Here is a 26,862-nt window from a genome sequence, read left to right on the forward strand (position 1 = left end):
AAATAGAGCTCAGATCCAGGCAGAACAGTGTAGAGAACAAAGACAGTGTGTAGAACAGTACGGAGAAAGATACCCAGGAATATCAGACTGTCCATTCCATGGTCTAATTCTTTTTTTGTGCAGTTCTTCCTGGGACACCAGAACTCCACACCTCATGTCTTCTCTTCATAAACATCCTGAGTATAAATTCCTGCTTTAGAGAAAGACCTTTCCTGAGAGGAGAGTATTCACAGAAGTGTTATTGCCACCAAGGTCACCACTGCTGAGGTAAGTGAAGAGTGTCCAGGTTCAGCTGGTTTGATAATCCAAGATGTGTGATAACCTGAGGAGTGTTGTCCTGACACCAGGAAAGCAAAGATCATTGCTTTGTACGTGGGGAGCATCCTGGGCCCGGGATTATACTTCAGTGGCCATCTTCTGGACCACAGAGCATCCCAAAGCAGAGAAGGCAACCCCTTCCTTCCACCTGTGTGTTGTGAGCCTTGGTTGTTTTCTGGAGCAGTCAAGCTTCAGGAAAAGAGTCCAGGTTGACAATCTCAGGTTTCCTTGGAGTCCATGCTGTAGACTCTTCATCTGCCCCCATGAAGATAAAATCCCAGATCAGAAACAGCCACAGACAAGTTCTGGCACATCATGTTAGGCTCTTCAGTTTTGAAAGATTCTTCTGCCCTCAGTCACTTGTTGCTCTGAATGGCCTATTTTAAAGTTCTTCCTGTTTCTCTATTGCAGTCTGCAAAATTCTTTGCTCTGTATATTCAGGGTTTTCACTATAATATGACTTCAGGAGTTTCTCTTTCTGCACTGTGTATCTGGAGTTCTACATGCTTCTTGTATCTTTCTGGATGTGCTTTACTGTCCCTAAATATGGAGACATGTCTGCTAGGATTAATTGAATACATTTTCTACGCTGTAGGAACAAAGTTCTTCTACTTTTTCTATGCCCATACTTGTCCTTGTGTTCCAAAGATCACATATGGTTGTTCATAGTTTTTTCAATTATTATGGAAAACCTTGAACATGTCTTCCAATTGTGTGTTATCTATATATACCTACAACTCCTGATAATCTCTTCTTCACATGATCCACTGCACTGATGAGCCTTTCCATTGGGCATTTGATTTATCAAGTTTTAATTTCTAGACCCATTTAAGACATGAGTTTCTTTGGTATTTCTGTTTATTGAATTCCATCATCATACCCTTTATTGACCCCTTATTTTCATTCAGCTGGTTGAGTGCATTTACCTTGGTCATATTTACAATCATTCTTTTCAGTTTTGTCTGGAACTTCACCTATGTCATTCTCATGAAAACCACAAGAACTCCCCTGGCATTTGTGGGTTTTAGAGGAGATGAGCTGTCTTTGTTTTTCAGAGAACATTTGGCTTTGTGTTTGAATTTGCTGTTAGGAGTTAGATCACTCCTAACAGTGAGTGTTATGAGTTTTGCAGGACAAGAAAGAGAGACACTGCAGGATGTGTCAAAGCTTAGCAGGCAGCAGGGAAGGACAGTCTCTGATAGAAAGCACCCCACAGAGCATTGCAGAATCACTTTCACTGATTAACAAAAAAGGGCTTTTAGGAATTCAGTTCCCACAGACCAAAACCTCCTGCTTGATCTAGAAGTTGTTTGAAGGAATCATTACCTGAGCCTTTCTCAGCCACACAAGGCTTCCTGGTTTGCCAGGTATTTCTTGGGGCTGAGGACATGCTAAGGTTCTGAAATTCCCAAGAATCAGCAACCCCATAAGTCTCAGATAACAATCACTGATTGTTTTCAAGAGCTTCACTTCAAAGCATAAGTGGCCATCACTCCAAAGTAAATGCCAGGTGCAGTGGCTCTTCCAGTTTGCCCACTGCCTGTCTACTTTGTTTAAGCTCTGTTAAGTTATCATGAAAATTAAGTTTATGTTGAAGATCATGCATCCTTTCAGTAAATACAGTGTTTTCTCTATCATGCTGTTTCACGATTTTGCACAAAGAAGCCAGTAAACTTATTAGTGAAAAGACAAGGATAGCAGTTGCTAGACCAAGAAATCTTTTTGAGAAAGTGTCCTTAATTTCTTGTTGAAAACCATGAACCACTTAAGGAAAACTGAGGGTAGTCCATCAAATGTCTTTTAACCTTTTTTCCAGTCATATGTGTTCTCGTTGTAATTTAAAGGTGAAATACAATATATAACATATAGTCACATTTAAACTTCATTTGTTCTTTGACTGTCCCTAATTCATATCAGTATTAGAGCTTGTTTTAGATCATCTATTTCATTAACCATGTCACTATTTTATTGTGTAGAGTCCAAAGTTCTGCAGAATGCTTATGCCATTCACTCATGAACTCAGCAGTTTGAATTTCTTACTAAGCACCAGTCTATCTGTAGTATTAACAGTAGCTAATGCAATAATTTACATAATGACAGCAAAAATCAGCCCAGTCATTCTACAAGTTTTTCTTAATACTCTTTCACCAGGTATTAAAAATAAACACTGGTGAGCTTTGCCATGCCCTCGACAGCTTCACCGAATTCCAAACTGATGGCCTTGCTCTAAGAATGCACAAATATTCAGAAATGACACTTAAGGACATACTAAGATTAACATGCCTATGAACAGTACAATATTCACAAGTGATATGATAATTATTATGTTGGCATTATACAGACTTTTCAGTAGCAAATAACAGGATGATATACATACTACAAAGGGGTGATATTGATTTAAGCTAAAGGTCAAAGATTACTAACCATCATTAGTGTTTAAACTCCCTTTCCATGCTTAAAGAGGGTAAAAGGCCTTTGCTATTTTCCACAAATTAGTCTGCACTGGATGGCCAAATTGCAGGAGAGGACCTGACAGTCCAACTCCATGCCATCAAATAAGTTCATTAACAATAGAAATAACTTCCATGGTTCCATTTGAACTAAGCCATTGCCGTCTCAATTCTGAGTGACAACATTTTCCCGAGGAAAGCAACAAGAACTCCAATGAATGACTTCTTCATGGGATATCAACAAGCACCCAAGGGTGCTCCCTTTAATGTTGTTGCCTCTGTATTCAGTCCAATTCCTTGTTAGTAATCCACATCTCACAAGACCAGATGTTAGATTTATGGAACAAGTAGCACTAATCTTCTATCCACTAAAGGCAGATGCGTGAAGCATGTAAAATTTTCTATGAAAATTCTGAGTAGCATCAACTATGAATAACTACACTTGAAAAGATCTATGTAGACTTTGAGTTCCATTACCCTTACAAATAGTAGTTCCTTGCGCTCCCATGGTATAACTCATGATTTCTGTAGTCTCCTCCATAGGCTTAGCACTTCCCAGTTATCATAGGGATCAGGTAACCAAAAAGATTTATTAACCACCAAGAGGATATCTATATCTCCCCAACTTACTCCTGTGTTAATTGTAGGATTAGGAATATAGGCCCAGTGTGCATGCTTGGTGCCCATTGCTGTATAGCTTCCATAGGCAGCATAGCAAGGAACAAAGTTGTACCATTCGAAAGTTTTGTCCAATTTTTATCAATTCTGATGGTGTCCAAAACACTTGGTTTTAATTCTAATATGAAAGCATGCTTGTTTTTCATCAAACACTCATTGTAAACAATAAGAGATTGTAAATTGTTCTTGTTGGCCCAGCAACATCTGAACAACAAAGCATGAGAAGCGCCACAGAGACAGGAAACAATGCAATGTGTCTTTGTGTGTCTGTGTGTATAGTGTGTGTGGATATGGAAAGACATATATTTAAGCTTGGGTAGCTATAACCTGGAATATATATTGAATATATTGAGTGGCTCTTACTCATTTCACTACATTGTTAAGGACAGTCACTGTCGGTCCCTTCACATAAAACTGGGAGCATAAGCCAGAGGACAGCCCAGGTCCAGCTCTGGATAGGGATTAATGCCAACTATGCAAGCTGGGCCATCCTTTAAAAATTGCTAATTGTACAAAAATGTTGCACTGCCCAGATAATCTTAAGGGTAATTAATGGGTCACAATATTAAAGAGGCTAGCTGCTAAGCTTTGTGGTTGTATGAACTACTTGTCTTGATGACAGAGGGCCCTGCTGGGAGTCTGTTACAGAATCAAGACTTGCCAGCCCACAGACAAGATACAAATTAAATTGATCCCCAGAATAATACCTAGTTTTTCCCTCTATAAATCTATGGCTAACAATAGATGGGTCCTTACCTAGATAATTCTCTCTGGTTTGGGCTTAGTCAGTCTCCTCCTAATAAAAAAAACTCTAATTTACAAAAACCAAAACTCCCGTCAGACTAGTGACCCTCTAAAGGACCACAGAACCATAATATCACATAGAAAAATGTTGCATCAGGGAAGAGAACTGGATTAGCCTCATGTCCCTACAGTCTGTGACTTTGTGGTTAGGAAATCTGTGGCTGGTGTGGTCAGGAGTTGGGTTGGTGAGAGTGACTTCCAATTTAATGCCATCTTGGGGCCATTTTACTAGAGAGAGGACTTCTGCATGGGATCAGAGACCAGTACTCACAGTGAAGATGGAGGAAATTTTCTCATCAAAATGCAGTGCAAGGGGCAGGGAAGATGAACCATGGTGCTCTGAGAGGTTCAGAGCAGCTCTGCAGTTTATAACCCTAACATCAGTGAAACAGTTTTCAACACTTAGCAACTTTTTAAAGATAAATGAACTGCACCAGGAACATTCAATCCAGCCAGCTGACAGTGTACATTCAAAGTCGGAGCAACTTCCTCATGGCTTAGACAAGTTAAACATAATTTTGCTTTTGCCAAATCTAACACAGTTAACAGCACATTAATCATAATGTTCAGACTCCCCATGGATTTTTCTATGAGTGGCTGGGGAGATAGATATTGAAGTGATAAAGTAACTGTCTTTCTAAGAGAGAGTTATGAATTGGATACACAGAATCCACATAACAGACAGGTATAGTGGAGTGAATTTGTAATTCCTGCACTCAGGAAGGAGGGACGCAGATCCCTGAAACTCGCTTGTCAGCCACCCTTGCCTAATTAATGAAGTTCAGGCCAGTGAGTGTGTCTGTGTCAAAATAAGAAAAATGATATCTGAGAAAGAACAGCATCTGCACACACCTGTCCACCTACACACACATACACACACACACTGAGACAGACAGACACATACACACACACACACACACACAGGAAAGAGTGTCAACAGAATAAGCACAGGGCAGGATTACAGGAAGTGTCTGCAATCGTCGAACCATGTGCTCACTGGGTCTGAAAGTCAGTACTGCTCAGAAATAAATGACATCATCTGAAAAGAGAGTCTTGAGGTAGGGGAGCAAAATGGTCAGTGTTGGGGTGGGATCCCTGACACTGGGCTAGGCTACCAAAGTACTCACTAGAGCTCTCAGGAAGCCCTGGAGTTGGTCACTTCAGCAGAGTTCCAACTCCCTCTCTGTGGAATGATGTGAAAATTTTTCAGATGATTGTGTAAACCTGGAAAAAAGGTCTGGGAACAGAAACAGAAGCTGACACTCAATGCACTTGCTTCCTTCGGGGACAAGGCAGGTAGGAATCAGATCTAGAAACTGCAGAACATAGAGCAAAGACTGCATGGACTGAGATCTGGAAGGAAATCTGAAAATATCCACATTTACTTCCCAGCTGTTCTCTCCAGAACACCAAGATACCAACAGTCTGCATCCCATCTGTTTTCTGAATGCCCCAGCTCAGAGGAGTTCTTAGAGAGCTACCCCAGTGACCTTGCTCCCAGAAAAGAAGTGACAGCACAGGAGGACCACTGACATCACTACTCAGGAGCAGGTACGTGAAGGGTTCTAAGTGCAGCTTGACCAGAAATCCTACTTACTTGTGGTATAAGGTATAGTCTCCTGGTACCAAGTCAGAGAATCTTTGATTATGGCTTATTTCACTCAGGGGTTGTTCACAGAGAGGCCCTTCTTTGTCTTCTGCACCACAGAGCACCCCAACCCACCAACCAGACAGTAACAAACTTCCCTATCACCTGCACATCCTGGGTCTGTTGCTCTTCAGATGCTAGCTTGAGCTTGGAGAAAGATTCCTTGTCTGACCAGATTCCTCAGAGTCAATGCAGGAACCTTGTTAGGGTTGAGAGTTGTTGTTGGAGGTTTTTGTTATTGTTATTTCTTTATTTTGATTTTGGCTTTAGTTGAGACTGGATTACACTGTGTGCCTATAGAAGGTGTAGAACCTGTAAATCAGGCTGGTCTCAAACTCAAGGAGATCCAACTACTTCTGTTGCTCTCTCTCCTAAGGGCTGAAATTAAAGACATACACCATGACACCCAGCTACACTGGAACTATTGTATTCACGCCATGAGGATAAAATCCTATCCAGAATATCCACTGCTATTTCCTTGTCTAGAAAAAAACTATGAGAAGACATTTTCAACATAATCAGCACTAACAGTACCTTGACTTTTTGGCAGGGTTCAGGAGCTTCACAATCATCAAATCATGGGGAGTAGCCCACTACTGGGGCTAGGATTTCTATTGATTAGTTTTTCACTTCTGGCAGCAGCTTCATCCACCCACTCAGGATATCTCTGTTCAAACTTTATTTCATTTTTTATAAACTTGAAAAGAACCATATTTCCTTATAGCTTGTTCACATATACTGAATGTTCGTTGACTCCACCACAGCCAGTCCTCTGTCACAGGTCTCTCGCTATCATCTCTATTCAAACTTCTCAGTTCTCATTATTTCACCATCCACTTGTATATCCTGTGTATGCTACTATCTCTCTCCCCGAAAGCTATTTGTACCCATCTTGTGGGCCCTCTTCCAGTTTGCTGGCCTCTGCAAACACTTCCTGCTACATAAATGTACATACCTAAAAATGAGAAGCTGAAATCCACATATGAGAGAGAACATCAGGTTTGCCTGTGTGACACTGGGTGACCTCACTTAACATTTAGTAGCTCTGTTAGTTTGTCTGAATGGTATACACTTCCACTGATATTATGCAGGAATCCAGTTCCATTGTGTCTCTGTGGCGCATTCTCATTATCCATTTATCATCTGGACTGATTGCGTTTCCCAGCTATTGTCACTAGAGCAGTGATGAACATGATGTTCCAGGGGCTCTGTGCTAAGATATAGAGTCCTTCAGGGCTACACTCAGGAACGCTGTCACTGATTCCATAATGGCTGTGCTTGCTTACAACCCCACAGCAGCAAATAAGGATTCCCCTTCCCCTACATCCACACCAGCATCTGTTGCCATGTTCTTTCTTCATGAAAATCTCTCTGACTCAGGTGAGATGAAATCCCAAAGTACCTACAATTCACATGATTTAATGGCTGAGGATGCTGAACCATTTGTGTTTCTTCTGAGAACTCTGTTCAGTTACACACATGTTTTTATTGAGCTATTTGTTTTCTTATTGATCTGGGTTTTTGTTTAAAGTTCTATGCATGTTTTGAATATTATCTTCTGTTGAATGAATTACTAATAAGGATTCACTCCTGTCTGTCAATCTGTCTCTTTTCTTGTCTGTTTCCTTTGCTATACAGAAGCTTTTAATTTCCATGAGCCCCTGCTTGTAGTCATGGCCTCATTTCCTGAGCAGCTGGAACCCTACTGGGAAAGCCCCTACCTAGCCCTACCTCTTGAAGTGTTTTCATTCCAGAGTTTTGAACTCCATTTCTTAATAGAAAGTTTTTTCTCCAATAAGATTATTTGAAAGAAAAAACGAGGAGGTGGAGGAGTAAAGAAACAAACAAAGAGAGTCTGGTAGGTGTTGCCCTGTGGGTTTTTATCTGTATTGTCTGTGCTCCCCTGCTTTTTAAGTTGTCTGATACTGAGGCAATACCATGTGCTTTTATTCCTGTCCTTCTGAGGCAGATCTTGAAACCAAGTACAGTAATGTCCTTAGTATTTTCCCTTCCTCAAGCTTGGTTTATCTGAGATCTTTCATGCTTTCAACTAAATTTTAAGATTTTTTTATTGGACATTTTATTTATTTACATTTCAGATGTTATCCCCTTTACCCAATACCCACCCCCAAAAACCCCCTATCCAAGCCCCCCTTCCTTCTGCTTCTCCCCCACTCACTCCCACCTTTCTGCCTATGAATTCCCCCACACTGGGGTATCCAGCCTTCATGGGACAAAGGACCTTCTCTCCCATCCATGCCTGACAAGGCCATCCTCCCCTACATATACATCTGGAACCATGGGTCACTCCCTGAGTACTCCCAGGCTGGCTGTTTAGACCCTGGGAACTCTGTTTGGTTGGTCTTGTTACTCTCCCCATGAGGCCACAAACGCCTTCAGCTCCTTCAATCTTCTCTCTAACTCCTCCATTGGGAACCACATGATCAATTCAGTGGTTAGCTGATAGCATCTGCCTCTGTATATGTCAGGCTCTGGCAGACCACTCAGGAGACAAGTATATCAGGCTCCTGTCAAAATGTACTTCCTGGCATCCACAACTTCATCTGCCTTTGGTGACTGCACATAAGATGAATACCCAGGTGGGGCAGTCTCCAGACAGCCCCTCATTCAGTTTCTGCTTCACTCTTTGTCTCCATATTTGCTCCCATGAGTATTTTGTTACTCCTTCTAAGAAGGACCAAAGCACCCACACTTTGGTCTTCCTTATTCACAAGCTTCATGTGGTCTGTGAGTTGTATCTTGGGTATTGTCAGCTTTTGGGCTAATATCCACTTATCAGTGAGTGAATACCATGTGTGCTCTTTTGTGATTGGGTTACCTCACTCAGGATGATATTTTCTAGTTCCATTCATTTGCCTAAGAAATTCATGAATTCATTGTAATAGCTGAGTAATACTCCATTGTATAAATGTACCACATTTTCTGTATCCATTTCTCCGTTGAAGGACATTTGGGCTTTTGCCAGCCCATAGCTATTCTAAATAAGGCTGCTGTGAACATAGTGGAGCATGTGTCTTTGTTATATGTTGGAGCATTTTTTGGATATATGTCCAGGAGTGGTATAGCTGGGTCCTCAGGTAATACTATGTCCAATTTTCTGGGGAACCACTAGACTGCTTTCCAGAGTGGTTGTATCAGCTTGCAATCCCACCAACAATGGAGGAGGGTTCCTCTTTCTCCACATCCTCACCAGCATCTACTATCACCTGAGTTTTTGATCTTAGGCATTATGACTGTTGTGAGGTGGAATCACAGAGATGTTCTTAGTTTGCATTTCCCTGCAGACTAAGGATGTTGAACATTTCTTTAGATTTTTCTTGGTCATTTGAGTTTCCTCAGTTGAGAATTCTTTGTTTAGCTCTGTACCCCATTTTTAATAGGGTTATTTGGCTGTCTGGAGTCTAATTTCTTGAGTTCTTTATATGTATTGGATATTAGCCCTCTATTGGATGTAAGATTGGTAAAGATATTTTCCCAATCTGTTGGTTGCTGTTTTGTCTTATTGACAGTGTCTTTTGCCTTATAGAAGCTTTGCAATTTTATGAGGTCCCATTTGTCAATTCTTGATCTTAGAGCATAAGCCATTGGTGTTTTGTTCAGAAACTTTTTTCCTGTGCCTAAGTATTCCAGGGTCTTCCACACCTTCTCTTCTATTAGTTTCAGTGTATCTGGTTTTATATGGATGTCCTTGATCCACTTGGACTTGAGCTTTGTACAAGGAGATAAGAATGGATCAATTTGCATTCTTCTACATGCTGATCTCCAGTTGAACCAGCACCATTTGTTGAAAATGCTATCTTTTTCTACTGGATGGTTTTAGGTCCTTTGTCAAAACTCAAGTGACCCTAGGTATGTGGGTTCATTTCTGGGTCTTCAATTCTATTCCATTGATCTTCCTGCCTATCTCTGTACCAATACCATGCAGTTTTTATCACTATTGCTCTGCAATACAGTTTGAGGTCAGGGATGGTGATTCCCTCAGAAGTTCTTTTACTGTTGAGAATAGTTCTTGCTATCCTATTTTTTTTGCTTTTTGTTGGTTTTTGTTGTTGTTGTTGTTGTTAATTCCTAATGAATTTGCAAATTGCTCTTTCTATCTCTATGTAGAATTGATTTGTAATTTTGGGACCAAGGATCTCCTCTCTCACCTATTCCCGACAGGGCTATCCTCCCTTACATGTACAGCTGGAGTCAGGGGTCCCTCCCTAAGTGCTCCCGGGCTGGTGGTTTAGACCTTGTTGCTCTTCTCATGGAGCAGCAAACCCTTTCAGCTCCTTCACTCTTCACTCTAACTCCTCAGTTGGGAACCCCTTGATTAGTCCATTGGCTAGATGTGAGCATTTGCCTCTGAATATGTCAAGCTCTGGCAGACCTCTAAGGAGACAGCGATATCAGGCTCCTGTCATCTGCACTTCCTGACATCCACATCATCATCTACTTTTGGTGACTGCACATGGGCTGGATACCCAGGTAGAATGGCAATTTTTACTATATTAATCCTGCCAATACATGAGCATTGGAGATCTTTCCACCTTCTGAGATCTTCTGCGATTTCTTTCTTCAGAGATTTGAATTTCTTGTCATACAGATCTTTCACTTGCTTGGTTAGATTCACACCAAGGTATTTTATATTATTTGTGAGTATTGTGAGGGGTGTCATTTCCCTAATTTCTCTCAGCCTGTATATCCATTGAATAGAGGAAGGCTACTGATTTGTTTCAATTAATTTTATATCCATCCAGCTAAAGTTGTTTACCAGGGTTATAGGCTCTCTGGTGGAAGTTTTGGGGTCACTTAAGTATACAATTATATCATTTGCAAATAGTGATATTTTGACTTCTTCCTTTCCTATTTGTATCCCTTTAAGCTAATTTTGTTGTCTAATTGCTCTGGCTAGGATTTCCAGTACTATACTGAATAAGTACAGAGAGAGTGGGCAGCCTTGTCTAGTCCCTGATTTTAGTGGGATTGCTTCAAATTTCTCTCCATTTAGTTTGATGTTGGCCACTGGTTTGCTGTATATTGCTTTTATTATGTTTATGTGTGGGCCTTGAATTCCTGATCTTTCCAGGACTTTTACCATAAAGGGGTGTTCAGTTTTGTAAAATGCTTTCGCAACATCTAGTGAGATGATCATGTTATTTTTTTTCCTTTGAGTTTGTTTATATAGTGGATTACATTAATGGATTTTCGAATTTTGAACCATCACTGCATTCGTGGGATAAAGCATACTTGATCATGATGGATGATTGTTTTGATGTGTTCTTGGATTTTGTTTGCGAGAATCATATTGAGTATTTTTGCATGGAAATTCATAGGGAAGATTGATCTAAATTTCTCTTTCTTTGTTGGGTCATTTAGGTATGAGTACACTCTTGGCTTCATAAAACAAATTGGGTAGTGATCTTTCTGTTTCTATTTTGTAAAATAGTTTGAAAAGAATTGATATTAGGTCTTCTTTGAATGTATGATAGAATTCTGCACTAAAACCATCTGGTCTCGGGCCTTTGGGGGGGGGGAGACTTTTATTGACTGCTGCTATTTCTTTAGGGGTTATGGAACTCTTTGGATGGTTTATCTGATCCTGATTTAACTTTGGTACCTAGTATCTATCTAGGAAATTGTCCATTTCATTCCAACTTTCCAGTTTTGTTGAGTATAGAATTTGTAGTAGGATCTAAGGATTTTTTTAATTTTCTTATTTTCTGTTGCTATATCTCCCTTTTCAGTTCTGAATTTATTAATTTGGGTACTGTCTCTGTGCCCTATAGTTAGTCTGGCTAAGGGTTTATCTATCTTGTTGATTTTCTCAAAGAAAAAGTGCCCAGTTTTGTTAACTTTGTATACTTCCTTTTGTTCCTACTTGGTTGATTTCAGCCCTGAGTTTGATTACTTCCTGCTGTCTACTCCTCTTGAGTGTATTTGCCTCTTTTTGTCCTAGTGCTTTCATGTGTGTTGTCAAGCTGTTAGTTTATGCTTTTTCCAGTTTCTTTTTATAGGCACTTAGAGCTACGAGTTTTCCTCTTAACACTGATTTCATTATGTCCCATAAGTTTTGGTATAATGTGTACTCATTTTCATTAAATTCTAAAAGGTGTTTAATTTCTTTATTTCTTCCTTGACCAAGTCATCATTGAGTAGAGTGTTTGTCAGTTTCCACGTGTATGTGGGCTTTCTATTCTTTTTGTTATTATTGAATACAATCCTTAGTCTGAGGTGATCTGATAGGAAGCAAGGGAATATGTGAATCTTTTTGTATCTGTTGAGGCCTGTTTTGTGACCACTTATATGGTCTGTTTTGGAGAAAGTACCATGAGATGCTGAGAAAAAGGTATATTCTTTGGTTTAGGATGAAATGTTCTATAGATATCAGTTAAATCCATTTGGTTCATAACTTCTGTTAGTTTCACTGTGTCTCTGTTTAGTTTCTGTTTCCATGGTCTATCCATTTCTGAGAGTGGAGTATTGAAGTCCCCCACTATGATTGTGTGAGGTGCAATGTGTGCTTTGAGCTTTTGTAAGGTTTCTATTATGATTGTAGGTGTCCTTGCATTTGGAGCATACATATTCAGAATTGAGAGTTCATATTGGTAGATTTTTTCTTTGTCGAGTATGAAGTGTCTTTCCTTATCTTTTTTGATAAATTTTGGTTGAAAGTCGATTTTATTTGATATTAGAATGGGTCGTCCAGCTTGTTTCTTGGAGTACCCATTTGCTTGGAAAATTCTTTGCCAAGCTTTTACTCTGAGGTAGTGTTTGTCTTTGTCACTGAGGTATGCTTCTGTTTACAGCATGATTCTGGGTTCTGCTTACATATCCAGTCCGTTAGTCTACTTCTTTTGGGGGGGGAATTGAATCCATTGATGTTAAGAGATACTAAGGAAACATGATGGTTGCTTCCTGTTATTTTTATTATTAGAGGTGGAATTATATTTGTGTAGCTATCTTCTTTTGGGTTTGTTGGAAGATTACTTTCTTGATTTTTCTAGGGTATAATGTCCCTCCTTGGGTTGGAGATTTCCATCTATTATCCTTTGAAGTGCTGGATTTGTGGGAAGATATTTTGTAAATTTGGTTTTGTCAATGAATATCTTGGTTTCTCCATCTGTAGTAATTGAGAGTTTTGCTGAGTATAGTAGTTTGTGTTTTCATATGGTCTGTATGACATCTTTCCTGGATCTTCTGGCTTTTAAAATCTCTGGTGAGAAGTCTTGTGAAATTCTTATAGGTCTGCCTTTATATGTTAATTGACATTTTCCCTTACTGCTTTTAATATTCTTTCTTTGTTTTGTGCATTTTATGTTTTGATTATTATGTGATGGGAGAAATTTCTTTTCTGGTCTAGTCTGTTTAGAGTTCTGTAGGCCTCTTGTATGTTCATAGGCATCTCTTTCTTTAGGTGAGGGAAGTTTTTTTTTATATATTTTGTTGAAGACATTTACTGGCCCTTTAAATTGGGAGTTTTCACTCTCTTCTATACCTGTTATCCTCAAGTTTGGATTTCTCATTGTGTCCTGGATTTCCTGGATGTTTTGGTTTAGGAGCTTTTTGCATTGTGCATTTTCTTTGACAGTCGTGTCAATATTTTCCATGGTATCTTCTGCACCTGAGATTCTCTCTTCTATCTCTTGTATTCTGTTGGTGATGCTTGCATCTATGACTCCTGATCTCTTTCCTAGGTTTTCTATGTCCAGGGTAGTCTCCTTTTGTGATTTCTTTATTGTTTCTGCTACCATTTTTAGATCCTGGGTGGCTTTGTTCAATTCATTCACCTGTTTGGTTTGGGTTTTCTTGTATTCTTTAAGGGATTTTTGTGTTTCCTCTTTAAGGGCTTCCCTACCTGTTTACCTGTGTACTCCTGTATTTCTATAAGGGAATTGTTTACATCCTCCCTAAAGTCCTCTATTGTTGAGAATCAAGCTGCTCTGCCCCATATTTGTGGGCCAAAATGTTGTGGACCGCTCTATCAATGTTGGAACCGTGCTGCCAAAAAGCCTTGGGGGCTAAGTTGTTAGAGCCCTCCCTGCCCCAAGCTGCTCCAGATCTGCGGGTCGTGTTCAACAAGATAGAGAATGAGGACAGAGGCAAAGAATGGAGACCAGACAGAGTGTAATACAATCCCATTTATTGTTCTGTCTCTCTTCTTCTCTCCAAGTCCCAAGTTCCAAGTCCCTAGTTCCAAGTCCCTAGTTCCTAGCACCAAGTCTCATGTCCTAATCCCAATTTCAGCTGTAATAAATCTCAAGTTCTTATCCTGTTCCAGCTGCTGGACTCTTTCCCAGTTCCAAGTTACCTGTCTCAAGTCTCAAGTGTCTAATCCAAGTTACCTGTCCAAGTACAAGTGTCTACTTCCTAGTTGCAAGTTCTTGCAAGTTCTTCCAGCTCCAAGTCTCAAGTACCAAGTGTCTAATCCTAGTTCTAAATTCTTCCAGCTCCAAGTCTAAAGTACCAAGTGTCTAATCCTTTCTTCTGTCTGCCTCTCGCCTTTTATATGTCTCACTTCTAAGCCACATCTTTAAGTCATGTCTTTAAATCACGCCTTTAAGTCTTATCTCTAAATTACACTTTTAAGTCACACCTTTAAGTCTCAGCTCTAAATCACACCTTTAAGTCTCACACACCAAAGGGAAAATCCTGGGTATCTAAAACAAGATGCTATCAGAGTGTGCTCAACTGTTGTAGGCTATTGTAAACAAGTCTCTTGTCAGTGTATATGACTCCAGTCTCTGCTTCAAACTTTGTCTATGTATTTGCTCCCGTGAATATTTTGTGCATGTTTCTTAGAAAGTTCAAAGCAACCACACTTTGGTCTTTTTTTTTCCAATAGTATAGCCACTGGCAGACTAGGTAGTGGCAAAACTAAGTTGTTATGGCCTGGGTATTTTTTTTCTTGAGCTTCCTGTGGTCTATGAGTTATATCATGGGTATTCTGAGCTTTTGGGCTATTATTCACTTCTCAGTGAGTGCATACCATGTGTGTTCTTTTGTTATTGGGTTACCTCACTCAGGATGTTATATTCTAGTACCATCCATTTGCCTAAAATTTTCATGAATTCATTGTTTGTAATAGATGAGTAGCACTCCATTGTGTAAATGTACCACATTTTCTGTATCCATTCCTCTAAAGAACCCAGATGTCCTTCAACAGAGGAATGGAATTTTTCAAGCTATTAAAGTCTTCATTATATAGGGCTTTTCCCTCCTTGGTTAGGCTTAATCCAAGGTATATTATTGTGGAGAAGGTGCTGGCTAGTAGTGCAAATAAGATTGATTCCCCATTTCTTCTTTAGTATTTTTGTCATTAATATAGGTGAAGGCGACCGAGATTTGAATGTTAATTTTTAATTCTGTCACATTGCTGAAATGATTCTAACAGTTCTTGGAGGAACACTTTAGCTCCTCTTATGGAGAGAACGTTATATTATCTTTGACTTTTCCCTTTTCTATTAATATATATTTTATTTTTTTTCTTGAGTTTAACTTTTCTAGCTAAGACTTCTAGTACTGAAGTGAATAAAGAGTGGATAATAAGTAGAAATCCATGTCTTCTTCCTGTGCTCAGTGCGTTTGTTTGGAGGGTTTCTCATTTGGCACAAAATTGGCAATATTGAGATGTATTCTCTCCTATCCCAATTTCTTCAGGATCTTATCATGAAGAGCATGTTTGATTTTCTCAGATCCTTAGTCTCTAGGAAGCTTGTCTCCAGCCTGAGATTAAGTCCTCCATCTGGGGGCTTCTTGTGTGCCCTGTTCCTGATTCCCCTGTGGCAAACATGAACTTAGAAACCAAGTCTGGCCAAACATATAATATCTTGCTATTTTCTTATAAAAGTACCATAATACACCATCCAGCCATGATGGGCTTTTGACCATATAAGAGACATATGGCACACATGGCAGAAAGTAGGATGTCAAATCCCAGGGAGGTTTCGACTCCAAACTTATTGTGGCTAACTATATAAAGCAGGTCTACTTGAACTCTGTTATGATTGGTTTCCAAGAACAATAAAGCATGCAACATAACAGACTTTGGGTGAACAGTTAACTCAGGCATGAAACTGTTCCTAGTAACAGCACATGGGACATTTTCCATGTAACAATTATAACCACATATGAGAAAGTTTGCTTATAATAGCATATAATGAATGGCTAGGCAGGCAGTAGATACCCAGGACATAACAACTTAGTTTTGCCACTACCTAGTCTGCCAGTGGCTATACTATCGGAGAAAATTACACCAAAGGATTATAGAAGGTATGTGTGTTGTTTTGTTTTTCCAAGACAAGGTTCTCTGTATAACATCCCTGGATGATCTTGAACTCATTTTGTAAACCAGGCTGGCCTTGAACACATCTGCATGCTTCTGCCTCTGTAGGACTTGTTCTGGGACACACACACTTACATTTTTATAAGGCTAGCATCAGCCTGTGAAAGAAAACATGTGCTATTTGTTTCTTGAGATCCAGATTCTTTCTCTGAATAACAAATTACAATTACACTAATATTTTTTTTGAAAATGTCATGGTTTCATTTTTCTTCACAACTCCTTAGAAACTTATTGTATATATGTACCATAATTTCTTTTTTAATTCATCAGTATATAAATGACTTCACTAAATTGATATCATAGCAACCATCAACACAGCAGCTATAACCACAGATGTGCTTGCATCTGTGTAGCCTGTTGACTAACAGTCCTTCAGGTTGAAGTAAGTAGTTTTCCTTGGACAGTGATGAATTTCTGAAGGAACTGCACCAACTTTTAACAGTAAATATGATTCTTCTTTCTACATTTCTTGTTGCTGCTGATTTCTTGATAATACCATTCTGATTTAACTGCTCTTTCTCTGATAGTTCAGGATATCCAGTAAATTTTAAAGTATGTATTAGCCACTTCATTTAGGATCTTGATGACTGTCTCTAAGCTCATTTGCCCACTAATTGACTGAATGATTTGGGTTTTTACTGTTTCAGTGATTGTTACATTGTCAAAGCACTACAATCCTTCTTCAGTTCTCACATCACTTCTGTTTTCTCTTCTGCATAAAAATAAGCCTTGGAGGCAGTAATTTACATATCACATTTATGGCTGTGCATTCAAAAGTCACTTCTGCTCAATTCTTTGTCCATTTTGAGTTAATGTAAAGTTACTCTTACTCACAATACACAGAAGCTTCTATGGCCAAATTAACAGCCATACCAATTCATGGATATAAACATACATAAATATGTAGATGGCAAATTGATGGGAATATTATGGCCATTCCACAAAACAACAGTAGCAGCTTTCCCACTGCAGACTATGACCACCACATCCACATGGTCTGGATTGAAAAGCAAAGGGATTTAAGCACCAAAGAGTGAAAGGACTTTGGTAGATAACAAAGTCACAGGAAACCCAAGAAGGATGGATCAACAGTCTCCCACATCCTTAAGACTACTCCTTCTGACCATGAGCTGAGCTCTCCAATTGAATTAGCTACCATTCATGTCAATTATTAAAGTAAAACTGAAAACCTGAAGGTCAGTGTGCATGGCATAATATGACCTTATTTGGAGAGACTGACAGAGCATTGGACTTGGTTAATTTCTTTTCCAGACAACATCTTGGTATCATAGCTCAGGCTATGCTCAGACCATTGTACAACCTACTTAATGCTGCTATTATAGGCTTTAATTTGATCTTGAAAAAATGAAAACACTGTAAAGAAGAAAATAGTCAAAGGTTAAGAAGTGTGAGCAAAACCAAAATTTAAAGCGAAAGCCAGGAGTTAAGTGCTATGTAGTCCTGTACATTTGATTGGAGGGGGGAAAGTCCCTATTTATAATGTGGGGGCAGGTGCTAGGTCCTGCTTTCCCAATGGTTGTTCCTGCTGAACTAATTTGTTGACCTTTTTGTCCTTTCTTCCCTTAGGTACCATCGACACTTCCCAAGCATGGGTCACACTTCCTCTTCTACATCCCCTCAAAAAGAGGAACCTGATTTGACCTCCATCTTCGGCACAAATCTTCAGAACTTCAAGATGAAAACCAATATCCTGTCTCAGGAATTGATCGCCTACATTGAATCATTCCTAGAGGAAGGAAACCTTCGGGAAACAATTTCTTCAATCAGGAATGCTCTGGGTGACATTGAGAAAGCCCCACTGAACATTGCAGTGATAGGAGAGGTTGGGACTGGAAAGTCCAGTCTCATCAATGCTTTACGGGGAGTAAAAGCTGATGAAGAAGGTGCAGCTGCTACTGGGGTGATATGTACAACCACTGAGAGAACACCGTACCCATATGCAAAGTATCCCAGTGTGATACTATGGGACCTGCCTGGTATTTCATTTTTTGCCTTACATCCATATGATTATTTGAAGAAAATCAACTTTGAGGAATATGACTTCTTCATTATTGTCTCTTCTGGAAAACTTTTACTTAATGACACAGTACTTGCCAAAGCCATGGCACAAATGAAGAGGAGTTTCTATTTTGTTGTAAGCCATACAGATACTGATATTATGAGGTCAAGATGGAATGAGAGATTCTATGAAGGGAGCACATTAGAGAGGATTCGTTATAGCATTTCAAATATACTCAAGGTAGTGACCAACCAGGAGCCTCCACTTTTCTTAGTCTCTAACTTTGATGTGTCTGACTTTGACTTCCCAAAGCTGGAAACTACCCTTCTGAGAGAGCTCCCAGCCTACAAACGCCACATGTTCATGCACACTTTGTCAATTTTTACGGATGCCATCATAGACCAGAAGAGGGATATGCTGAAACAAAAGATCTTGAAGGAATCCAGAATGCCAAGGGCTACCATGCCATTCAGGGGACTGACCCCAAATGACCTAGAGATGTTGGAACAGACTTTGAATGACTATAGATCTTCCTTTGGCCTGGATGAGGCATCACTGGAAAACATCGCTGAGGATTTGAACGTGACACTGGAGGAACTCAAGGCAAACATTAAGTCTCCACATTTGTTCTCAGATGAGCCTGGTACATCCTTAACAGATAAACTATTGAAGTACATTAGAAATCCCTTTATTTCAAAGGTTTTCCACTTGCAAAATTATTTCATTGACACAGTTGCAAGTGATGTTAAAATTATCCTCAGTAAAGAAGAGCTTTTGACAGAGAAGGTGAGCTCATTCTACTCTAAAGCCTCTCTATGTTGGAGGAGGCCATGAGAAAAGTTAGTTTCCAGAGTTGTCCCAGAAATCATCTTTCTATTTCATTACATTGAAATGTTCCAAAGCGACTCTGATGAATTTTGTCATATCCATTTTCTGCACTTGTTGACATGCTGGGGTCTCTCTGGTTGATACTGTTACATGATGCACTCCTGAGGCTTTTTGTTGTAAATTATCTCATTACTGTGGTGTTTACTTGCTTTGTAGTTAAGAAGTATTTCAGTTAGATGAAATGCTACTTTCAGTTTGCTTTTAATTGCTATGCTTTGCAGACCCCATGTGGGAAAATCTGATGAAGTTGATCATACCCATTTCCCTTTGAGAGCTTCAAGGTTACTATCTTATATTGAGCTCTTTAGCACAATTCTGGTTGGTTTTTTGGTAGAGTGAAGGGTGAGAGTCAAAGTTTAGTATTGCTTGATGTCCACTTTGCCTGGTTCTATTCTTCAAACCATGTAACCTTTGTGCACTGTGATTATTGGAAGCCTTGCTGAGATATTAATTGGCCATAGGAACACTCTCTGGCTGCATGGTTACAGATATCCTGGCTCTGCTCTTCCTATCAGTTTATTGGTTTATAGGCCTGTCCTCACACCACCATTGTGCTGATTTTGTCACTGTGGCTCTGTGCTATGACTTGAAATCAGGTATTAGAGTGACTCCTAGCCTGATGGTTTTGATCAATATTGTTTTGACTATTTGCAGTCTTCCGTATTCCCATGCGAGTTTTGTGGTTACACAGTACAGTTCTATTCTAAATGGCATTGATGTTTTAGTGGAGATTGCATTGTGTCTGTAGATCATTTTTTGAAGTATAGACACATTGAAAACATTAAGGTTTATAAACTATAAACACAGGAATCTTATCATCTTTGTTGCCTTCTTTGAGATTTCTTTCATCTTTGCTTGGAAGCATCTCACATTCTTATTTCCTTTTTTAAACTTGATTGCTTCCTTCCTTGCTTGTTTTCTACCTTCCTTCCTTCCTACCTTCTCAATCTGCCTTCTTATCTGGTATGTGTGTGTTGTGTCTATTGTAAATGAACTTTTAGGATTTTTTTCAAAATCTTACATTTGTGAATTTCTCATGCAAATCTTTATGTTTTCATTTTAATTTCATTCATCAGTATTTTCTTGGATCTCATTGAGGTTTGTTTTATTTCATTACATTTTTGGGGCAAGTATAAAACAGTGAGTTTCACCATGGCATTTCCATGCATGTATGCCATTATACATTGTCATTCATACTTATCTGTTCTCATTCTTTCCTTTACCTACTGCCCTCTGCCATGCTTCCCATATCTACCCAGTTCCCATTTACCCTCAAGAGTCCCTACTTCATGATCCTGTCACACATACTATGCTGCTCATCAGATACATTTCCTCCTTCGACATTTCTCTCCTCTCATGTGATTGAGATTTGTTTCATTACTTATGAAAATAATTGACAGGAATTTAATCTACTACAATTTCTTTGGAATCTTTTTAAATATTCATTCATACATTTATTTTTATGTATATAAGTCTTCATATACACTCCAGAGAATCACATCTTATTACAGGTGGTTGTGAGCCACCATATGGTTGCTGAGAATTGAACTCAGTATCTCTGGAAGATCAGCCAGTCCTCTCAACTGCTGAGCCATCACTTCGGCTGTCTTCAGAATTGTTTATTAGAGACTTATGATCCTTTGTGCTCATTGTTGCCTTAGCTTTTTAGCTATTTTGAATAGTTACAGTGTTCTGTGTGGTAATTTGTGCTTCTCAATGGAAATATCTACTTACATTTCACTTACATAGAAGGTCCTTATTAAGAAAGTTCTCCAGGAAAAAAAAATGTGTCTTAAGAAGTTGGGTTGTTATGTAATAATATTAGGTTTATTTACAGCTGGCCATCACAGTGTAGATGCCATATCACTGTTGTGGTGGCATCAAGTGACTTTTGGCTCAGTCTATTCTATATCAGAATTGTTGAGAATCATTCTTTCAGATGGTCATACAAGACTGGGACAAGCATACACTGCAAGCAACTGTGACAAAAATAGTAGGGTATAAACAATGCATTGTATGTGAATTTAAGTTCATTTCTGTAGCTACAATTACCAGCAGTTCCTAAATATTGCTTCTATTAGTAAATCAATTGTTGGCATCCCAGCACTAGAGAGGCAGAAATGGGTAGAATTCAGGAAATCATATGGGGCCTGCATACATGCATGTAGCATCCCATGGGAATTCTCAAGTAATTACCCTGGGAATTGTGATATTTTAATATATTATGACTAGTGGCAGCAGGATATATACTGATGCCCTCCTTTCACTTACTTTTATTGGTGACATGACCTACAACAAGATGATGGCTGACTCAAGAATAAAATTCCATATACCTGAAGCTTCTGTATTGAAATCGTCACACCACATTATTAACACTAGAGTATCAGAACTAAGTGAAGCCAATCTCTCATGACTTCCTGCATTTACCCTGTGTTCCAACTCTAATTCCAAAGTCCTCTCTGTGTCTGAAACACCAAAAGAAAAGAAAATGGCTGTGATTTATACTTCTCATCCAAAAGTTCTGGTATTTTTAGTATCAGTATTCATAAACTTTTTTTTTTTTTGGTTTTTTTTTTTTTTTTTTTTTTTGGTTTTTCGAGACAGGGTTCCTCTGTGTAGTCCTGGCTGTCATGGAACTCACTTTGTAGACCAGGCTGGCCTCGAACTCAGAAATCAGTATTCATAAACTTTGATCTACAGTCATAGCTATCATGAAGTCTGGTTTTCCACAATTCATGAAATATACATAGTTTTAATGTCCTTTTAAGATTATAATAAACAAGGAGTATCAGACAAAAAAAAAATTTGTGGCCTAAAGTCCAAAATATGTAATATATGGACATATAAGTAATCTATGTAATATGTGGATTCCTGTAAAAAACACATCTGAGATTTATCTTGGTTCATTGGTCTTAAGAACTTATGCTTCCTCAGAGAAGACCTCTCATTGGAATACTTTCTTGTTCATGTTTCTTAACCTTTAAAAAATTATTTCTTTAACATCTCTTCATATTTCTTTCTTCCTTCCTGACGTTCCACTGTACCCATTTAGGATTTTCATTTTTGTGGGTTGTTTCCTTGATGGTTGTAGACTGAACACTAGAAAACAGAGACACACAGGAAATATTTTAGGAAACTGTGTAAAACGAGGTGATCCTCTAACTCCCTTGCTGAAAAATAAGAAATAACATAGATATATATAACCTCCAAATAAATCTTTTTAATATCTAGACTTGAAGTTTCAAACAAGCACACATTGCACATTATAAATTTCTTGTCCCCCCAGACAGGTTCACTTCCACTTTCATGTCATATCTACAATATAACTTATGGATCTATAAAAAATCTAAGCACTGTGAATGATAAAATGTATTTGTCTTTCTGAGATGAACTTTATTGTCATAATATGACTATGTACAGTTACATACAATTTCCTACAAAAAAACAAAATTTCAATATTTTTAAGGCTAAAGAGAGTCAATTACACATATATAGTAATGTATCCAGCCCTCTGGTGGACATGTCAAGAATCTTTTCTGCTCCCCATCTCATGCCCCTTCACCCTAAATTCACAGACTACACAGGAGAAACGAGAATGGCTGTGCTAAGGGACCAGAGGTCATGAGGCCTAAAAAGCAATGACCTAAGCACTCAAAAGAGACAAAGAGCCTTTTCATGAGATATATTACTTGAGTTTTTCATATCTTGATCTGTGCCCTTAAGGATTTTACAACCTATGGGTATTAATGGTAATAGAGGTAAACAGAATGAAAAGACAACATAAAATAAGAAGTAAACACTGGTGTAGCAAACCACATGGAATAAGTTGGTCATGAATGGGACAACAAAACAGGAGGGAAAGCACAGAAGGTAAGGGCTGAAGGAGGGCATGTGACCTGCAGAGCAGAGATGGAGCCAGCAGCCAGGAGCAGAAAGGAAAGTGGTCTGCTTATACTGGTATCAGCAGCTGAGGTCCCTCTTTAACATAAGAACAAACTCCTAGGCCTTGCCTGCTGTGCTAATACTTACACTGTCTCTCTTTTCTTCTCTTTTCAGCAACCTTCATGGAACACAGCTACATGCAAGCCTTCCTCTAGCAGTTCCTCTCCTCCAACTGCTCAAATTTTGGCTTTCACCTTTGAAAACTTTTTTAAGAACTTCAAGAAGGAAAGCAAACTCCTCTCTGAGGAAACCATCACTTTGATTGAATCCCATCTGGAGGATAAGAACCTTCAGGGGGCACTGTCTGAAATTAGTCATGCTCTCAGAAACATTGACAAAGCCCCACTGAACATTGCTGTGACTGGAGAAACAGGAACTGGAAAATCCAGCTTTATCAATGCCCTGAGGGGAGTGAGGGATGAAGAAGAAGGAGCAGCCTCCACTGGGGTGGTAGAGACAACCATGAAGAGAACTGCATACCCACACCCAAAGCTTCCCAATGTGACAATATGGGACCTGCCTGGCATTGGCACCACTAACTTTAAACCACAAAACTACCTAACAGAAATGAAGTTTGGTGAGTATGACTTCTTCATTATAGTCTCGGCTACACGCTTCAAAGAACTTGATGCACATCTGGCCAAAGCCATTGAAAAGATGAACACAAAGTTCTACTTTGTCCGAACCAAGATAGATCAAGATGTCAGTAATGAACAGAGAAGTAAACCAAAGTCTTTCAATAGAGACAGTGTCTTAAAGAAAATTAGAGATGACTGTTCAGAGAACCTTCAGAAGGTTCTCTCCAGTCAGCCTCCAGTCTTCCTAGTCTCTAACTGTGATGTGTCTGACTTTGACTTCCCAAAGCTGGAAACCACCCTACTGAGCGAGCTCCCAGCCCACAAGCGCCACATCTTCATGATGTCCTTGCACAGTGTTACTGAGACTGCCATTGACCGGAAGAGGGATTTTCTCAGACAGAAGATCTGGCTGGAGGCCCTGAAGGCTGGAGTACTGGCCACCATTCCACTTGGGGGCTTCATCAGAGATGAAATACAGAAGTTGGAGGAGACCTTGAATCTCTACAGGTCTTACTTTGGGCTGGATGAAGCCTCACTGGTAAATATTGCCAAGGATTTTCACATGTCTGTGAGTGAAATCAAGGCAGAACTTAAGTGTCTCCATTTGTTAACAAAGGACAAAGACATGTCCTTCAAAGAAAAACTGTTGAAATATATTGAATCTATTTCCTGTGTTACTGGAGGACCACTTGCCTCAGGCCTTTACTTTAGAAAGACTTACTATTGGAAAAGTCTCTTTATTGATACTGTGGCAAGTGATGCCAAGTCTCTCCTTAATAAGGAACAGTTTTTATCACAGAAGCGAAGATCGTGCATGCCTATCATAAATTCTTGAAAACATGAATAGAGCTGTGAGGTACTAACCTTTGGACTGGCTTCTGGCACTGACTTAAAGCTACTTTTAAGCAGCAAACATTTTCTGGAAAAGACCAAAGAATCCATGCCTTTCAGAGACAGAATATCACTGAAATGAGTGGAAAAAGAAGCTTCCACATTATAAGGACTGTCTTCCATTAAATCGTCATTATGAGAATATATGGTTGTATACATATGAAATGCAATATCTTTTTCTAATTAACCTTGGATCATTTGTCCCACGGAGATTCTTTAAGCAGTGTCACACTCTCCTAAGATGAAGAAGTTAGACTGTGTAACCATTTGTGCTTTTCTATGTCTGCCTCAGTTCCAGAATAATGACACAGAGGTTCATTTTTTATGCATTAATGCCTATACCTTAGCTAAGCTTGTTCTTCAACTAAGTTATAACTAAGTTAACCTGTTTATACATTTCTTTGTCTGAGACGAGGCTGGTTGCCTCTTCTAAGTTTCATACATTCAACTTCCTCCATAACTTGGTGGAGATCTCTTCAGCCTGACTTTCCCAGAGTTGTTTCTCTCTCTGTCTCTCTCTCTCTCTCTCTCTCTCTCTCTCTCTCTCTCTCTCTCTCTCTCTGTCTGTCTGTCTTTCTGTCTCTCTCTGTCTCTCTCTGTCTCTCTCTGTCTCTCTCTGTCTCTCTCTCTGTCTCTCTCTGTCTCTCTTTCTCTCTCTCTCTCTCTCTCTCTCTCTCTCTCTCTCTCTCTCTCTCTCCAAGTTCTCCCACCTGTTTTCTCGTTTTCTCATGCCTTTCTGTGGGCCATTCAGCTTTTTGTTGACACATGACTTTTTGACATAGTGCAAGAGAGATTATTGCTACAATCCTGTACTGAATTTCTTTTAGGGTTCAGGAAGTACAGGGACTGGATCCCAGCACACATCTCCACATGAGGTGGTGTCTCCTTACACATGGTAGCCACACAGCAGATGGAATGATCACCATTTTCCATGCACCCTGTAGGAAGGGCTGGATAATGCATGGAAAAGTAGCCACACCTGGAGTTCCATGCAGACACAGATATTTTATTCTATATCCTTCAGCAGTCAACAAAATGAGTTTGGAACTTGGGCTCTAATTAAATTGTCATTTTTCATGGTATGGTAAAAGCTCAACAACGTCTTAAAATCTAGCCTCCTGGGCCATCTGGAGACCATCCCACCTGGGTCTCCATCCCATGTACAGTCACCAAAGGTAGACACTGAAGTGGATGTCAGGAAGTGCATGCTAACAAGAGCCTGATATAGCTGTCTCCTTAGAGGTCTCCCAGAGACTGACACATTCAGAGGCAGATACTCACAGCTAACTACTGATCTGATCAAGGGGTTCCCAATGGAGAAGTTAGAAGACTGAAAAAGCAGAAAGGATTTGTGGCCCCATGAGGAGAACAACAATACCAACCAACCAGAGCTCCCCAGGGTCTAAACCACCAGCCTGGGAAGACAAAGGGAGGGACCCACAACTCCATCTGGACATGAAGGGGAGGATGGCCTTGTTGGGCATAGGTGGGAGAGGAGATTCTTGGTCCCATGAAGGCTGAACACTGAGTGGGGGAAAATTCGAGGGTGGGGAGGTGGGAGTGGGGGGGTAGGCGAGGCACATCCACATAGAAGCATGAGGAGGGGGGATGGGATAGGAGGTTCCTGGGTGGTGGGGGGAATGGGAGTAAGGGGATAAAATCTGAAATGTAAATATAATATCCAATAAAAAATAAGAAAAAAATTTAGCCTCCTGCTGAACACCAGGTGATAACACAAGAGCCTATAGTCGATCCCTCAACTTCATTCTCCTTTCTCTTCCTCTTTCTTCTCTTGATATTTCTCCTGCTTTTCTTCTTCTTCATCCTCATTCTTCTCCCCTCTTCTGTCTTTACTTCTCTCCCTGCTTCTGTTTTTCATTTGCCCACTCAGTTATGAGACTTGCAAACACAGAATCTAGAGAGAACCCTTGCAGCCTGGAAAAATTTGGAAGACTTGGTATTTCACCTTCTGTCCACACAGCAAGAATTCTCTCTTCTCTCTTCCCTAAGGAATGACAGCAGGTTTTTGTTGTTGCTGGGTTTTGTTGTTGTTGTTGTTGTGTTGGTTTTTTTTAAATCTCTAAGAAATTCAATTGGTAAAACAGGGGCATTTGCAGTAGAAGAGGTCATCTGACATATTCAAAGCCTCCTGCTGTAGAGTGAGTCTCTTGTGCAATGCATAAAAGCATCACCTGTTAATAAAATGCTGTTGGCCTAAGATCATAAGGCAAGAAGTAATAAACTGGAGTTTGAGTAGAAAATAATGGAATTCTGGGAGAAAGAGAGCAAGTGGAAGA

General features: G+C 39.6%; 1 protein-coding gene across 1 annotated transcript; it reads left to right on the forward strand.

Annotated features, from left to right (window-relative positions):
* Nucleotides 1–26,829, forward strand: LOC117710998 (T-cell-specific guanine nucleotide triphosphate-binding protein 2-like). The gene is made up of 4 exons (XM_076936988.1): nt 1–267; nt 5,643–5,801; nt 17,834–18,909; nt 23,211–26,829. Exons 3-4 carry the CDS (start codon nt 18,901–18,903, stop codon nt 24,507–24,509), a joined length of 1,308 nt encoding a protein of 435 aa, XP_076793103.1. The 5' UTR covers nt 1–267; nt 5,643–5,801; nt 17,834–18,900; the 3' UTR covers nt 24,510–26,829.
* The last annotated feature ends 33 nt before the right edge of the window (nt 26,830–26,862 follow it).

Source organism: Arvicanthis niloticus, chromosome 6, assembly GCF_011762505.2.
Source record: "Arvicanthis niloticus isolate mArvNil1 chromosome 6, mArvNil1.pat.X, whole genome shotgun sequence".
NCBI lineage: Eukaryota > Metazoa > Chordata > Mammalia > Rodentia > Muridae > Arvicanthis > Arvicanthis niloticus.